This window comes from Pantherophis guttatus, chromosome 2, assembly GCF_059756535.1.
Source record: "Pantherophis guttatus breed Tessera chromosome 2, ASM5975653v1, whole genome shotgun sequence".
Lineage (NCBI taxonomy): Eukaryota > Metazoa > Chordata > Lepidosauria > Squamata > Colubridae > Pantherophis > Pantherophis guttatus.
Window position 1 is genome coordinate 169,938,346 of NC_142064.1, and position 18,125 is coordinate 169,956,470.

Here is an 18,125-nt window from a genome sequence, read left to right on the forward strand (position 1 = left end):
TATTAATAAAGAGAAGGATGCTAGTTGTAGAAATTGTATGTAAAAATGCTGTTAAATGAAAATAGATCAGTAGATGCAATGTGAGATATTGGAGGAAGCACGAAAAGGAGAGAATAAATTATAACATAAGAATTAATTGAAATTAAGATGGAAAATGGAAATTAAATGTAAAATTGAATGAAATTGAAATGTAAAAAATAATTTAAATGACATACTTGTAAGAAGTAAAGTAGAAAAAATATATTGTTAAAAGTAAAAAGTCTAAGGGTTGGAAGATTGTTTGAGTAAAATTTTTTTAAAAATGGAATAAGATGAAATATACTGCTAATAATTAAAAAGATGAGGGGAAATTTTGAGAAATATATTTGATAAATGAAAGAAAGATCGGGGTTGCCTGGATTCCATAGTGGAAAATATAAAATTGAAAATGAATACAGCAATAGAGAGGGATGAAGGAAGGAGTAGAGAAATGGAAGAGAGGAGGAAGGAGAAAGGGAAGGGAGGAAGGAAGGGAAGGGGAACTAGAGTAGGAGTGAGGATAAGGGAAGGAGGAAGAGAAGAGGAGAAGGAGAAAGGAAGGGGAAGTAGAGAGGAGAAGAAGAGGAGGGGAAGAGAAAGTAAGAAGAAAAGAAAAGAGAGAGGTGGTAGGTTTGAGGAGAAAAATTGCTGTACAATAAAAAAGATGAAATGGAAGAAAGGCAACCCTGAATAAATATAAAGATATTAAGATAAAGAATGAATTGTTTAAAGAATAAAAGAGAACAAATATGAATAAATAGCAATAATTAGAATTTAAGGGCAAATGAAGATGATGTTTATATAAGTAAGCATAGAAATATTGAGACATGATAAAAAAAAAGAGGGAAAAAGATTTTGGCAAAAACTAATTGAGTAAAATGTATTTGAATTTGATTAATTGTATAAGATAAGATATGGCCAATACTCTATTCAAAAATAATGTGGGTGAATGTGGGGGGGATGGGATGGACGACCAATAAAACTTGTTTAAAAAAAACAACAATTCCCAGACAGATTTTGAAGTACTTTACAGTAGCTGTTGCTCTCTCCCTATCTACCGATACATTCCATTGTTACAGAACAAACACCTTCTTTTTATATGCCTGCATTCTTGTTGTGTATATCAGTATTTGCTAGTTATAATACTAGAGAAGAGTATTACAATGGTTCTCAACTTACAACCACAACCGAGATCAGAATTTTGGTTGCTAAGCAAGATGATTGGTAAGTGAGTTATGTCTGATTTTACAACCTATTCTATTTTGGCATGGTTGTTAAGCAAAACACTGCAGTTATTAAGTAAATCATCCAGTCAAACGAATCCAGCTTCCCCGTTAACTTGGCTTTTCAGAAGCCGGCTGGGAAAGTCGCAAATGGGATCACATGCTGTAACCATTGTAAATACATGCTGGTTGTCAAGCACTCAAAATTTTGATCTGTGACTGTGGGGATGCTGCAGTGGTCATAAGTGCAAGAACTGGTTGTAAATCACTTTTTTTTGGTGGCGTTGTAACTTTAAACGGTCCCTAAACAAATGATTGTAAGTCAATGATTGCTTGTATCTCTTCTCATAATCCGCCCAAAAACATATTTCCGATGAAAATGATGTGATTAATTCAAAGACCTTAAAACATTTTCTCTCTTTTGAATTCTATTTAGTTAATGGTATGCTCTTAAGCCTATTAATAGCAATAACACTTAGACTTATTTATCATTCCATAGTACAGGGGACTCTGTACTAAAATTACAAAATTTTACTCTGGTCTGCTACTACAGCACAAGGTCAAAGGAAGGATAAGAAAAAGATAGACATTCAAAACAAGAAAAAGTTCTTTCTGTATTTTTGTGTTTCTTCTACAGGGGCACTGAAGTCCTATCTTCGAGAGTTGCCAGAACCACTCATGACCTTTGAACTGTATGAAGAATGGATTCAAGCCTCTAAGTGAGTTCCTGAAACAATTTTTCATATAGCCAGGTTTCCCTGCCTTCTAAAGTTTTGCCTCCCACTGTCAGAACATAAATAAAATGGCAACCCTGCAGAGGTTTATTTGTTTGTTATTTTACTATTTATTTTGCAGTTTTATTTATTTTCTACCCTTTCACCTACCTTGCTATTGGATTAATCTCAGTTATTCTTTCTTTTTAGCATTCAGGACCAAGACAAGAGATTGCAAGCACTATGGAATGCCCTTGAGAAATTGCCTAAGGCCAGCTACAATAATCTAAGGCAGGTGTATACAAGCTGAAGAATATGGTTTTGTATTGATTTTACTAATCATGGGGGCAAGTATTCTACTACAAAAGTTAATCCCTTTATAATACTGGACTAGTCAGAGAAGAAGGAACACTGAGGAGGCCAGTATAGCCAATCCAGAAGTTTGCAGAACTTTATTATATCTGCTATCCCCATTTGTTTGTTTGTTTGTTCCACACACTTTTTACTAGCATTTTACTAGCATCACAGCAAAATTACTTTTTCCAGAAATCATATATAGTGTCAGGGTTCCCACAAATGCCCTAATTAAATCATGAGCCTCGAGCCAAGCTTCAAAAGAAATCCAGGTATTTATTAGGAGCGTCATGTCGGCACGTTCCCAAGTGAAGCCAGCTCTGACCCTACATAATTTATGCTCCAATTATGACCCTGTTTTCCCCCCTCCCCCCAGGGTGTGTCATCAATCATATTCCCAATGGAGTAATTTCCCAAGTTGTAGAGGTCACTCCCCTTCAACTGCTGCAGGTATCCCTGGGATACAGCCTTGAGGGAGATTAGTGTGGAATGTGCATCTGTTTTTTGCTGCTCTGCAGTTTCCCCTGTTTCCCATTCCCCCCCTGGTCTATGGCAACTCGAGAGGAGGCCAAGGATGCTTTGCAAGTTGACATATAGCTCAAAAGTCAATATACAAGACTATGCAAATGTATCTACTAAGTTTTTTAACTTGTTCAACTATACAGTAATCTGTCTCATGCACTAGATGTATATTTTCTCACATGGCTTGTCCTGCAGACCAGCTAGGCTTTCCAGGTTGGCCCCAGAGTAAAGAACTAACCTCTCCCTCTCTTCTCCCTCATTGCCAGCCAGACCCATTTCTTAAGAAGTAGTGGTGGGAGGAAGTGAAAGTGGAACAGGAAGCTTCAGAGAGAAGCTTGCAATGGTTGTGAGGGTTGCTGTGTCTCAAGTCTCTTTTCTGTATTCTTTTCACTAAAGCCCCTTTTTATTCATTTGTTTAACAGGCCTTGTGATTTAACAGCTTGGTTAACTTGTTTATTTCTACAAGTATTTAAATATTGCCCTACTTCTAAGGGCTCAGCACTTCATAATGGGAAATCATAAAAACTAAACAAATACTATGGAGTGGATTCTAAGAAAAGTTCTAGTGGCAGTCCAGGTCCTACCATAAGTTTGGTGAGGCAACATGACTTTAACAGCCTTTTTGAAAGGCAAGGTGTTCCATAACATGAGGAGTGCCATCATGAAAGTGGCAACGATTATGATTTAATGCATTCTTTTTGGATCATTCACAAATACTAAAGGTGTACAACATATCACTCCTTGTACTAAATGATATATCTAGCAAATGGCACCCACAAGTAAATGTATTTATTGGTTATTCTTAGATTTCTTCATTGTGATCTATACCAGGGGTGTCAAACTCGTGTCGTCACGGTGGCATCACATGACATATCGCAACTTTTTTCCCTTTCGCTAAACCGGGCATGGGCCTGGCTAGCACATGACACTTCCAGCCCACAGGCCGCGGGTTTGACAGCCTTGATTTATATGATTCACACCCAGGGTTATATGCTTATGCTAAACCCCATTTTGAATCTTGTAGTTTTTGTAGAATGCTTTGGAAGGAGCCTTATTGCCCATATGTGGCTTCCACTGAATCTGTTAGTCTTGTTTTCACCTATCACACAATTAGCACATCCAACATGGAACTGATCATCCTTCTGTTTTATCAGTGTTCTTTTTTTATTATTTTCTTTAATCATCTCAGCTCTTCTTCACAGTTCTTTAGAGCTGTTCATCCGGACACCTCGTTCTGGCTCTGCAGATGTTCAGCCATATGGCTATAAGAGACTGTTCTGCAAATGCCAGCAAACCTAGGCATGCATTAAGTATATTTATTTGACCTTCTAAAGTTATTCACTAGACAATTGTAGGCAACACAGTATTTTTACTAAATGAACTTACACAATTCTTTTTTTTTCTTTATGAGTCACATTAAGATCAGCTAACTCTAAAAGCATTATAGTTTTCTCTACCACACCATGTATGGTAGTTCCCTCATCTTTTCAAGAGATCAATTGAATTGATTGAATGGACAATAGAATCCATTGAATTCTCTAAGGCCAACAGGATGTTCAACTCATTAGTGACATTGAGGAAGTCTCCCATGAACCATTCAAGATACAGTCAAGGACCATTACATGTATTGGTTTTCTATTCCATCATCATCTCAAATTCTGCCACCTAATCATGTATTTGAATAATCATGTAACAGACATCGTTTGCAAACATCCTTAAGACTCTTCACTCTTCCAAAATGCTTCTTTGAAGCAAATGTCCAGCCTAATATAGCCCTTGACCAAAGAATAGTTAAATCAGATAGATCCAGACTTGCTGGAGGCGTCAGATTTTGTCCAATATCATTAAACCTTGGGATCCACTTCAATCATCCCATTGTGTTTGTCTCTCTGAATTTGATCATTATACATTTTCAATATTACTCAGGTTGGAGATCATATCTCTAGCTCTCCTTCAAAATGTCTCCAATTGAACAGTGATTGGTTAGGCTGCACATTTTCTTGATTTTGAGGTTCATCCATTTTTTTCAAAAGATAGAGGACCAATATACCAACATGCTATTATTTCATCAGATCTAATTCCAGTACTACCTTTTATTTATGGAAGAAGGTATCCTTATTCCTATCAAGATTCTCAGAGGATAAGAAGCATCCTTCATTTTTCTTCAAACAGAAGAAGCATATTTTATTAAGCAGAATACTAGGTGAGCCATTCATGACTTCCCTCTTTCTGATAACTGACATATCAGTTATGTATTCAGTTTTACTTTATTTTTATTTTATTTTTGTATCTTCATTTTATTTTACTCAGTTAGCATTCTATAGATTGGAGGTACCTAAACTTCAAAACTCAACATTGAGCCTAAATTATATAAGAAGCAAAATCAGTTGTAATTGACCAGCATAAGAACAGCAACATTACAAAGGCCAAGTATGGAAGCTGCAGGAGGAACACAACACTTGAGAAAACAACTCACAAGCAGCTGAATTTTTGAATGTGGATGACAACTAAATCTCCTTTGTCCCTTGTACCCATAGTTAATAAAGATTATATCTTATTAGATTGGGAAACTGATAAGTTACTGTCATCCAGCCTCAGCCCTTCAAGGTAGTCCAGACAGAACACCAAAGTCATGAATACTAAGACTACCTTTATTGTAAGGTTACATAAACTGCATCTTGTACCTCTGAAAGCACTTCCCTTCTCCCTTGCCTTTACTTTCCAAATAACCAGGGAGGGTCCCTTCTGCTTTTGCCATCTCCATTCCTTCTTTAGACTCTCTCGTGTCAGACCAGTCTCTAGGCTGCAGCTCTTCCTCCTGTCTCCCAACGTTATTCTCTCAACCCATTACATCCAGTGATGAAACTATGGTAGAGAGAAGTGAAGGAGAAGAATCTGGATCTAAGTCTGAGAGTGAAATAACTGACGCAACTGACAACCTGCTAGGAAGTAGTACAGATTTGTCCCTGGTTTCAAAGAAACTGTTTGCTTACTGCCCACACAATTATATCTATTTTTGAACTGCCGTCTGATGCCAACAGAAAGTTAGATGAATTAAAATCTTTAATAATAATAAAAAAAAAAACTTTAAACTCTGCAGCATTATGGCAAAACAGCTAATGTGGATTGTAACACAAAAAGAAGTCCTCATGTAGATAATGTACAGATGGTCCTCGCCTCACCATAATAAAACCAGGAATTTCTGTCCTAAGTCATGCTAGTTGTAAGTTGAGTTACCTTCATGACCAACCCAATTTTAGGAACATTTTTGCAGCAGTTGTTAAGTGAATGCCACAATTGTTAAAGCGAGTCAATGCATTCCTATGGGCACAGAAATTGGGCAAAAAAGCCACTTTCTGACAAAAAAAAATGCATCGTAAGTCATAGAATGCTGCAACCAGCCAGCTGTCAAGCACCCAAAATGCAGTCATGTGATCATGAGGAAGTGCTACTGTTGGAGTTCTGGAACCAAGTTGTAACCAAATCCTTGGGGAATTCCACTGTAACTTTGAATGGTCACTAAGTAAGGACTATCTGTACCATATCTCATCTCTGTACAGCAAACGGGCAAAATACAAACTTTAGTACCAAAGGACAAAGTGAAACATGTGAAGGTGAAACAGTTAAAGAAAATAATGCTGTACGTTGCCATGATTCACATTAATAATCAATGAAATACAGCATAGGCTATAGTGAAATCTGTCTCCCAGCTTCTCAGATATAGAATAAGTCCAAATGAAATAACAGATATAACATGGTTTCCTAGTCACCCTGGTCATAAGAAATTAGTGCTGACTTATGAACAATCAGTTGTGCCTCAACTGTTTCTAAAGTTTAGTGAGAATGTTGGTAAATTGCCACAAGATCGTGCATATTCTCTGCTAAGCTTTGGGAAGCATCCCAACCAGAAGCAAGAAAGAAAGATAAGGCCCTCATATGGTAACACTGCCCTACATAACAAATCTTCAGATGACTCCTGAAGACTGCAAGAAAAAAAAGTGAGCCACTCCAATATACTAAACTGCTTTTCTAGGAAGAGCAGGGACATATAGGCCTGGTGGCTCAGCAGACTGATAGCATTGTGATTAACACCAGCTGTCTGCAATTACTGTAAGTTCGAATCTCACCAGGCTCAAGGTTGACTCAGCCTTCCATCCTTTCTAAGGTAGGTAAATTGGGGGCAAATTATTGTGGAGGCAATAAGCTGACTTTGTATAAATATACAAAAGTATGAAGGCTATTGCTTAACGCATTGTAAGCCGCCCTGAGTCTCCGGAGAAGGGCGGCATTTAAATCAAATTAAATATATCTTTAATATGTGAGATGCTCCCACTCAATAAGAGGAAGTGCTCTAGTATTAACCCAATTGTAGAAGAATTCACATTGCTACCAGAGGCCATGACCATGGAGTCTGGAGAAATAGGAGAACTGTGCTCCCTTCAAGAAAGCACTAAGAAGCAAAAGTAAACTTCAGTTTACAAGATTGCTCTAGCACCTCAAAATAACACACTCCTAGTAGAAACACAACCCATTCTTCACTTATTAGCATGATCCTTCCCTTGAGATACAGAAATAGCAATAGCACTTAGATTTATATACCACTTCACAGTGCTTTTATAGCCCTCTCTAAGCAGTTTACAGAGTCAGCATATTGCCCCCAACAATGTGGGTCCTCATTTTACCCACCTCAGAAGGATGGCAGGCTGAATCAACCTTGAGCCAGTGAGATTTGAACTGCTAAACTGCACCTAGCAGTCAGCTGAAGTAGCCTGTAGTACTGCACTCTAACTGCTGCACCACCTCAGCTCTTAATATCATCTAGATCCTCATTTTAATTAAATAGCCCTCAGGTAGGGGCCTTAACTGGTGTAGGAACAACTTGCACACTATCAGAAAATGTTAACCTTTTTATCCAAATGCGGGGATAAGCATAGGATCCATCTGAATAGGGCAGCAGTTTGTATCTGGGCCACCTTTTGACTTGAGTTCTTCCTTTTTTTTGAGAAGACACAAGATAAAAGTATAACAGAAGTATCTATTTCTTCCTTGTAGATCAATGATCAGCAGCCATTTTGTTCTGCTGCAATCTGAAGAACCTTGTAGAATTCATCTTACATTTAACCCCACTACAATAGGAAACATTATGAAGGTGGAAAGCTGATATGATACCTACTGTATATACAGTATGCAATTGTGAGTTATTGAGAAGGACATTATTCATCCCAAATAAGTAGGCTTCCAGATGGATAGATCAACAATTTGATGACTGCCTGGGATTATAATTCCTTGCTGAAAAGTACATCCGACAGTCACATTCAAAGTTATAGTCAACGTTTGATGATTTTCAAACAGTATTTGACTTAGTAAGAAGCACACAAGGGCAGTTTTGAGTAACTTGATAGATGCCTCCTTCTTTTGATACATAAGCAATGTAAGAAGATGGGGTTATACTCTGGTAAAATCTATCCACTCCCTCAATATCTATGCCCTAAAATTAGCAAAAGGAAAAATTCAGTTATGTGGATGATGCAGTCATAACTGAAAACTTTGACATCCTTTTGTAAAAGTGAACATCTGATCATAAATTGTAGAAGGGGGGAGCATTTTAATGTTTTCCCACAATAAATGAAGACACAAATGGACATTTAATAAGTATACAATCTAAGAAGTTAATCAATATAAGTATTAGGGGTTGTTTTCCAAAGCAATAGAAAAGTAAAAGGCTCAAATTATGGAAGAGTGCCACTGTTTGGTCCACCTTTACCTTACACAACATACAAACAGATTATGTCAGTTTTCCTTACAGCCATAATGGGTGCTCCCAAGTGCCTGTCCAAGGTAATTGCCAAGTGTTGAAACTCGGATCTAGTCCAGAATACTAACAATTTGGATCAATATTACTTTAAATTCTAATGGGCTACTTCAAATATTATTGATGATAAATACATAAATTTCTAGGAATTTTACTTTTCCTAAGGATGGCAGGTTCAGACCCATCGTTTCAGCTTTTAAATGGTTCTCAGTTCAAGATGGTGTCGTTTGCTTCATTGTTCCCTCTTGCAGAAGGGGAGGAATATCTTGGCCCCTTTTCTGAAAATGGATGTGATATTTGAGTTATCTACTCCTTTTTTATCTCATGTTCTTAGCTAAACCATTTGGTTGATGGCATTTTAGCAAATAAAATTAACCAGACTGAGCTCATGGGTTTGTACCCTGGCACCTATATTTTTTCACTTCAATTTTTAACTTGATTTCATCTCACTGCAGGTACCTGATCAAATTCCTTGCAAACTTAACCGAGTACCAAGATGCAAACAAAATGACACCAAGCAACATAGCCATTGTGCTGGGACCAAATCTCCTCTGGCCTCAGACAGAAGGGTAAGAGGTTGAAGTCTAAGGCTTTGCTGTTTTAAAATTCTATGTATTATAACTTAAGCATGTGAACTCTGGGACAATATTTTATTTGCTATACTTTGCAGATGTTGATTTTAACAAGAATACTTTGATGAAATTGTTGTAGCTTAATGGTTTCATATGCCTAAAATTGTTTTTAGAGAATGGGACATGGCACAAAGTAAAGAGTGCTATAGAAGCAGGATGCAAAGCAGGCTAATTTGAAATTAGAAGCAGCAGATCTTCAAGTTTTTCCAGTCTTTCACTTCTGTCATTTACTGTAGTTCAGTCACTGTAGTGCTCAAAAGAATAGAGACCTCACTCAAAAGACCTCACTATTCTCATGACTTTGTCCTTGTGAATTTCTTCTTTCATTTCAGAAACATCACAGAGATGATGGCAACAGTCTCTCTTCAGATAGTTGCAATTATTGAACCCCTTATCCAGCATGCTGATTGGTTCTTTCCTGGAGGTAGGAAACTTTTCTTCCATCTACTCTTTTTGGATGCCTCTGTCAAACAGAGCCAAACCATACCAGGGCTAATAGTGAGAGGTAGACATCACTTCTGTTGCTTGTGCAGCTCTTTCTCAATTACTCCTACTGTTCTTTCCTAGATGACTAGTACCTCTCTAACAATTAGTCAGGCCACGGTGTCTAAGGCTGTAATATGAAAATAAGAATTGTGAAACCAGCTGCTGGAGGTCCAAGATAATGTGATTTTATGTCTTCTCTTTATGTTTACTTTTTGAAAAGTACTATCACCTGATAAGTCCCATAAGAATTTGTTAGTTTGCCTTCTCATATGTGGTGTGTGTGTGTGTGTGTGTGTGTGTGTGTGTGTGTGTGTGTGAAAATTCGCCACAGCCAACTTGCCATGGCCAACTTGCCACGGCCAATTGGCCAACTTGCCACAGCTAACTCACTGCAGGACAATTCGCCACAGCCATCTTGCCACAGAACAACTCACTGCAGGACAAGAGTTACACTAATATCAAAGAAATGGTGGAATAGAATCATTAAAGAAAGGATGCAAAAGGAGGGACAGAATGAAATGTGAATGGCAAAAATTAAAATAATTATTATTTATTTTAAATAATTAAATAGAATTGTTAAATTGTCCTGCAGCAAGTTGTCTCGCACTGAGTTGGCTATGGCGAGTTATCCTGTGCCAAGTTGGCTGTGGCAAGTTGGCCGTGGCAAGTTGGCCACAGTCAATTTGCCGCAACGAGTTGGCTATGGCAAGTTATCCCATTCCCGTTGTGTGAGAGACTCTTTCCTACTGGGATGAGGTTCTTCTCTGAGATAGAAGCTAGGCCATGCTAGGCCTTTGTTTGCAACGCATGCAGTGCATGACTATTTTGCTGTCTCTCCAAATTAGACATTGAATTCAACTTGACTGGAAACTATGGAAGCCCTGTGCATGTGAACCACAATGCAAACTACAATTCTATGCCATCACCTGATATGGACCACACCGACCACAAGCACTCAGATCAGACCCGACGACCACTCAGTGTGGCCACGGACAACATGATGCTTGAGTTCTACAAGAAGGATGGGTAGGGACTCTTTTGCTTTGTTGTGAAAAGAGTATGGGGACAATCTGGGGACAAGCTAGAAGAAGCTATGTTGGCTCAGAGTGCTACTTCCTAGGTGAAATTATGGCTATGTTTTCAAGGAGAATAGGTGTCTCATCACCTTGTCATAACATTTCACCCTGCTCTTAAGTGCCTCTTCCATCCCCAGGCATGAGACTTGTGGCCTGTTGAAAGGAAATGTACTATTTTGCCTGCCTGGCTGCCTAACTGCCTGACTAGTCCTGGCCTCCATTAGTGGCATTTGTTCTATTGGACAAGTGAGGGGAGAAAGGTTAGCTTTGGTAAGTTGGCAGAAGCCAGGGCAGTGATCTATGAGGCCAAGGATTATGTGCCAATTACACTTACTCTAACATATTAAAAAGTCATCCTGAGTTGGCCAACTTTTCCAGAGAAAAGTTGTGCTATCTGTCTGTCAGTGAACTATGAACTAAATTAACTATGCATCTGATCACAATCTTATCTTCTTATCTCTATCCTAGAAGAGGATTGAGGGAAGTTGTGTTAGGACATGTGTGTCAAACTCAATCGTGTCATGTGATGTATTGTGATGTATCACAATGTTTTTTGCCTTTGTGGAGTCAGGGTGGCCATGGCCTACGCATGACACATTCGGCCCACAGGCCACCAGGTTGACACCCCTCTGCTAGGAGAGTCCCAAAGCAATCCCTTCCATGATTGGTAGTTTACCATCATCAACTCCCTTTCTTCTGTTACCATCAAGATACATTAGGAGTAAAAGACTAGGACAGGCATTGATGAAGAAATAAGCCTGGTCACTGTAATACTTATAAGATCCTGTTTTCATCATCCCCTTGTACTATGACAAGTTAGCCAAGGATGCTTAATTCTTATCATGTGTTTCCTAATGCCATAAGAAATGCAAGAGTAGATCATTTAAATGTCTTTGTCCTGAGCTTCTGTATCCTGGGTTCAGAAATTATACTATGGTTTGGTTCCATTAGATCATGTTATACTTATTGCAGTCATGTTTTAGCTTGGCATGTGAATGCACCATAGTGCTGGGAGGCAGCAATAGTTCTGGAGACTTATGCTATCCAGGCTTGTTAGCAAGAGTGGAAAGGTTTTTTGCCTCCCTATGCAGCAACTATCCAGTTTAACCTATGGATATTAAATATTGTAGAACCTTCATTGTCCAACAGTGACATGCATTTGTCTCCTGTCTATTTGCACAAAGATCAACAAATACTAACAAACATTTCCATATTCTAGAAGATTGGTGACTGGCTTCACTCTTAAAACAAAACAATTTATTATCATGATTTGTTGCCTTAGAATATGGCAGCACCTGGACTCTGGACTCAGAACTTAAGTAGGATGGCCTTTGGTATTACTGTTACTGCTACTACTGATAGTTAACAACTACATTAAGTAACATCCATCAAATGTCAATTCTATAGGCAAGGCTGAGATTTTTTAAAAAATAATCTCAGGAGATAATGGCAAGTCACTTTAATCTTTCTACAGGAGTAAAACAGTTTGAATAATGTAGTCATATCATATCATAATAGATATGCATATCACTCATTCTTTCTAAAGAATCTCAGAACTGTGCACAAATTGTCACGTATATCTATTTACATATATCTATTTACAAAGGAACGATCACTACTGAGTAGTATTTATCTAAGATCTCAGGGTCCAGGAATGTCTTCTTTAAAAAAATGTGTAACCACCTCTTTCAGTGAGCATCTTTCCATTGTATAAAGAATTATTAACTGTTCCTGTTCAGTTAACACTTATTTGCCCTTATTAATAAAGATGGCATAATTCTTATATCCATCTTGTCTACTTCTCAGATCACAGTCATTCATTCATTCTTTTTATGCACCACAATCTTGTGACTCTCAGTGGCCACAATAAAAACAACAGGATTAAAACAATGCACGGTCCAATAACAAAACTTTTAATAACTAAGTAACAAAATAACAAAAAACAAAATCAGAGTAGAAGAAACACTAAGAGGCAAAGGTGATCTTAACTTAAAGGCTTTTTGAAAAAGTTTTGAATTTTTAAAATAATTTTCTAAAACTACCATGCCATCGACATCTCTAAAATATGGAATAACAAAGAGCCCCTTCCGATATAATCTAACAGGCTGAGCTGAATCTGATAGCAGGAAGTAATTGTAAGTAATTGAAATTGATCTCCCAACTCTGTGGATCTCCAGAATGATCTCTGTTTGGACAAACTAGACTCTCTAATTTGAAGTAAATCTGTGTTGCTTAGCCCTCAAAATGCTTTGCCAACTCAGTAAGTAGACCTTTGAGCATGATGTTTAGTTTGACTCCAGATATTTCTTGAGCAGCCTACTAATTAACCAAGAATCCTATTAAGTGATTCACTGAGATTGTGGAAAGTAAACACAACATTAACCCTCTTTACTGCCATCATCTCTTTCACTTAATAGTAGCAACTGTGCTTCATTTAGATAGGATCACATTCACTGCCAGATTTGTGCCACCAGCACACCAGCTATGTATTAGCTTTCATTACCGTGAGAAACACTGTCAGACAAGATGCACAGGAGTGACTGTGTGAGCAGCCTTCCACATCTTGCCCTTTGGAAGCTAGGCCTGAGCCTTAATAACTTCTTGTGTGACTTAAGTCGATTTTGAGGAATCATCAAGAGAAGAATGTGTTATCTGTATGTTGCCAATTACATTTGCACATCACATTGAATGATAAAATAGTCAAGTAGCAAGCATAGATAGCTAATGTCCCACATATGAGCTCTTTTCCATCATTATCCAGTTTATCATCAACAAACTAATCTACCCCAAGTCTTGGACACATCCTTTGGCCTGCAGTGGCTAAAAGAAACATCAATTTTTTATGAAAAGGGAATAGGTTTGGATAGTACATAATCTGTTTCCTAATAGAGATTCCCTAAAGCAGAGACTGGGGACTTGCCTTTTTTAATGAAGAGTCACAAATCTCTGAGAGAAATCCTTTGAGAAGACTTTGAGACAAAGTTAGGAGGAATTTATATCCTTTGAAGCACATGGCATTCTCTTTCTCCATGCCAGTTCATCTGATGAGAGGCTGCACACAGACGCTTCAGGTCCAAATTTGTCAACCTCGGAGCCCTGTAAGATTGTATTTGGGGCATCTGTGAAATTTGCATCAAACAGTTGAGGATTGTCATGTATTGTTCTTATCCTGCTCCTAGCTATTGGATGTTGTTTTTATATATTAAGCCAAGGTTTCAGTACATAAAACTAGTCAGGCATGGGCAGAAACACAAATATATGTTTTTAACTTTTTTTAAACTTTTTCTTGACCTAATTCCCTATCACAGAATTATATTCTATCCTTGGTTGTACAAATATGGGAGAAATTATATTCAAAGCATTTCCCAGATGCCCCAAGAGGATTGTTATGGGGAGGAGGCCAAACAAGCAGAAGTAAAGAGAGTACAAATTAGCGAGAGAGAGAGAGAGAGAGAGAGAGGGAGAGAGAGGGGGGGGAAGCAATAGGCTGATTCTTAAAGCTTTCCATGTGCACTTATAGCTTTCAGTTCCCAGTATTGTCCTTACATCAGACATGAAACATTAGCTGCGAAGAACAAAACCTAACTCCTTTGATCCAGAGAAAAGAACCACACAGGAATTGTGACACATCCCCATTTCATTCATGTATTCATCCATCCTATAGATCCTCTGGCTCCCTATTCTCACAAGACCCGGAGAAGCAAGGGTACCATCCTTGTAATTTGCTTCATTCTGCTTCTCCTAATCATCTCTTAACATTCTGAGGGGGAATGGGGGGGGGGAGGCGGAGCTCATTGTTTTCCCAGAATCCTTCCATTTTCTCTGGTTCTTCTTTCCATTAAACACCCTGCTTCCTCTGTAGTAAGATGTTGCAGCTGGAGGGGCTTGATTCCCAGACTTTTCTCAAGCTGTCCTCTTACCCTCGCTGGCTTCCCCCCCTAGATAGCCACCACTGGTGCAGGAGGAGAGCCATTTAGCCTTAGTTTGTGTTACACTAATGTCTGTGTGTTTTTGTCCATGCAGCCTTAGGAAAATCCAAAGGTACAGTATTTTCTGGGTAGCTCTTGGACCATTCCGTTTTTCCAGTATTCAAACCCAGTCTGTTCAGAGCACCCAGGGCCTTGGCAGACAAAGCCCTCTTTTGCCCTATTGAGGGTCATGGCAAGGCAGCATAAAAGCCAGCGTCTCTTTCCCTGCAGTCGGAATGGAGCAAGTGTTTGGATATTCAGAGCTACTTCACGTAGAGGCAAAGGCTCCATAAGATCATACAATAGAGGCCTTTCACATCCCTGCTGCCTAGGATATGTAAAGTGGCGATGGGGACTGAACCCAGGGCCTTCATGCCTGCAAAACACGTGCTCCAGTCACTGAGCCTTGGCCCCTTCACTTTCCTGCAATGCCATTAATTTCCACTGCAAAGGACATCTTCCTTTCTCTTTGGAATGTACAGGCAGCTGCACATTATAAAAATAAAAATGTTTCCCCAAAGTTTACTTTTTGGTCAGAATTTTATTCTCAGGGTTGCAGCTTTTCTTCATTCACAGGCTCCTTGCTGTTACTCTGGAAAACCCTCTGTAGCGGTAAAATGTTGTTATCCTTAAAAGATCATTGCTTTTGAAGTTTCTCTCGCAAGCGATTGCAAGGGTTTCCCTGCATTTTTAACCTAACCAAGCAATGCCCCTGAAAACAAAAACAAAGGAAAAAAAGTGGTATAACGTTTTTTGGCTTAAAGAATATTTATGTACAGTATAGGGCCAAACTGCTCCTTTCTCTCTAATCAAGAGATTGGGGAGGTAGCCAAAACCACGACATTTTCAGGCCTCAGAAAGAAGTTTCGTAGAAAGGCATGCCTTTTTTTAATGTTTTGTTTAACACTGAGGGACCACTTAGTGGAATTTCAAAGCAATGGGTTTCTCCCTGGCTAAATGATGTCTGCGTTCCATGTTTTCAGCTCCCTCTCATCCTGTCTGTACACAGCACTGCATGGAAAGGGAGTCTGTTCAGGATTACAGGCCTAGATGCACCCAGATGGATTCCTCTTCTTTCTACTGCTCTGTGTGTGTGCGTGTGTGTGTGTGTGTGTTTTATACTTTACTGCTTTCAAGATGGTAAGGGTGTATCTCTGTGTTCCCCCCCACTAGCATGGGCGTCCGGGTGATGGACACCTCTTGGGTGGCTCGCAGAGGCCCCTCCATAGTTCGTAAGGCATCCTCCACCCCTCCTGCCATGCAGCCCCCTGCTCCGCCTTGTGAACTTGCTGCTACTCCTCAGTCACCAATTCCTGAGCAATCTCTTGACATTTCAGCTACTCCCTCCCCTACTCCAACTAGCTTCGGGTTCCCACCAGGGGTTGAGCGAGCAAGGTAAGTACTGGAAGCAACACCGATTGCTACCACGGCGTTCTGTGGTCCATGAGCACATCTGCCACTCCCATGCCTGCATTGACCTTCTTTTGTTATGCTTCAGCTTTCACTTTTTTATGTGAGCAGATGGGGGAGGGGGAGGAAAGAGAGCGAGAGAGGGAATTCAGGTACAAAATAACAGTACCTTCAGTGCACGAGAGCAAAAACTTTAATTCTCCAACGAGGTAGATGGCAAGGGCAATTGGCACCAATCATGTAAAACAGAAGTTTTCTTCTATACCTTCCCCTCTCAAATTAATGGGCAGTTACAGGGAATCAACAGACCCTATTATTTCCTTCTCCACCTTTTGGGGAAGAAGGAATATCCCATTGGTCAATACATTAATATCATATAATAGTACCTTATTCATTTTTTTATGTTTTACTACTAATCCTTTTGGATTCCATCATGATGTTCCCTTGATCAAAGCAATATTTGGGTCTTCAATTATCCTTGAACCGTTGAAGGACTTTCTGTGTACTTTTCACAGTTTATTCTTTTCAGCGCAGGACAGCAGAGCACAATTAAACTAAATGAGATGCCATTTTCTTTCTTTCTTTCTTTCTTTCTTTCTTTCTTTCTTTCTTTCTTTCTTTCTTTTTAAAAAAACATCTAACTCTGGATATTAAATCAATAGGTGAAGGTACAAGTTATTTTGTGGTATAGGATCAGTTTTGTAACAAGAATGTCACATGAAACGTCTTATATTTGCCATTGTGATATATTGAGAGAGTAGAATTTTCTGTCAGAATCATGCATATGATTCTGGACTACATTTCCATCATAAATGAGTTCCTTACCTGAAAGTGTGGAATTAGACTTTTAATGTCCTGCATGTCACTATGGACATTAGAACCAGTGATTAGGGAGCACATTGGGATGAATCCTTTAGAAATAATAGTGATGAAACACTGAAACAAGCAAGCCTCAAACCATAGGAAGAGTCTTGCATGAAATTTGAATTGAACTCCTTGATAAGTAAAATTTCTCATATGGGGGGAAAAGGGACACCTTTATCATTCCATTTGATCTCCATTTTCTGATTATTTTTTCCCCAGTTGCCATCAGTTTGCAGTTGCATTTTTGCAAGGCTTGTTCTTTCTGATAAGGCATCATTTCTAGCACTTTGATCCCTTTGCCCAATCTGATTTTTGTTCTGATGCAGTCACATGAGGTGAAATTATCTTGGCCATGTGCTATCCTGCTCCCCATCTCTCTCTTGCCCTTATACCAGTAGCATCTGCTATTTACTTTGGCCTTTTTACAGTGGTGGGATTCAAATAACTTAAAAACCGGTTCTCTGCCCTAATGACCAGATGGGTAGGCGTGGCTCGGTGGTCATGTGATTGTGTGGGCATAACTAACTCAATGTCACTCAGGTCGATGGGCGCTTCGCCTTAGCTGTTACAATGTAATAAGGGTTAACCAGAGAGGCAGTTTCTGTAGGCAGGGCAATAAAGATTAGGTTAGAAACAACACCAGAATGTTTCCTTCCTGCCTTCCTTCCTGTAAAATGGAAAAAAACAAAATAAGATTTCTTCCAACAACCGGTTCTCTGAATTGCTTAGAAAGTTAACAACCGGTTCTCCTGAATAGGTGCAAACTGGCTGAATCCCAGCCAGTGCCTTTTTACTAATATCAGATTGAATGTACTCATTTTAATGTCTGAAGAAAATTAATTGATAGTTCAGTCCTAGGCTGCATAAACAGAGGGATAGAATCAAGATTACATGAAGTATTAATACCACTTGATAATGCCTTGGTAAGGCCACACTTGCAATACTGCATCCAGTTTTGGCCCCCACAATATAAAAAAGATGTTGAGACTCAAGAAAGAGTGCAGAGAAGAGCAACAAAGATGATTAGGGGAGTGAAGGCTAAAACAT

General features: G+C 38.9%; 1 protein-coding gene across 15 annotated transcripts in view; it reads left to right on the top strand.

Moving 5' to 3' along the window:
* Positions 1–18,125, top strand: part of ARHGAP44 (Rho GTPase activating protein 44) — a 111,601-nt gene that overhangs the window by 81,175 nt on the left and 12,301 nt on the right. For 8 of the 15 annotated variants that reach the window (XM_087887280.1, XM_087887277.1, XM_087887285.1 and 5 more), the window contains exons 12-18: positions 1,879–1,960; positions 2,165–2,245; positions 9,098–9,211; positions 9,607–9,698; positions 10,606–10,786; positions 14,860–14,877; positions 15,978–16,199. In XM_087887280.1, the coding sequence (XP_087743406.1) occupies positions 1,879–1,960; positions 2,165–2,245; positions 9,098–9,211; positions 9,607–9,698; positions 10,606–10,786; positions 14,860–14,877; positions 15,978–16,199 (790 nt within the window). The remainder of the gene's footprint in view (positions 1–1,878; positions 1,961–2,164; positions 2,246–9,097; positions 9,212–9,606; positions 9,699–10,605; positions 10,787–14,859; positions 14,878–15,977; positions 16,200–18,125) is intronic. The other 7 variants (XM_087887281.1, XM_087887279.1, XM_087887286.1 and 4 more) reach the window with 2 other exon arrangements.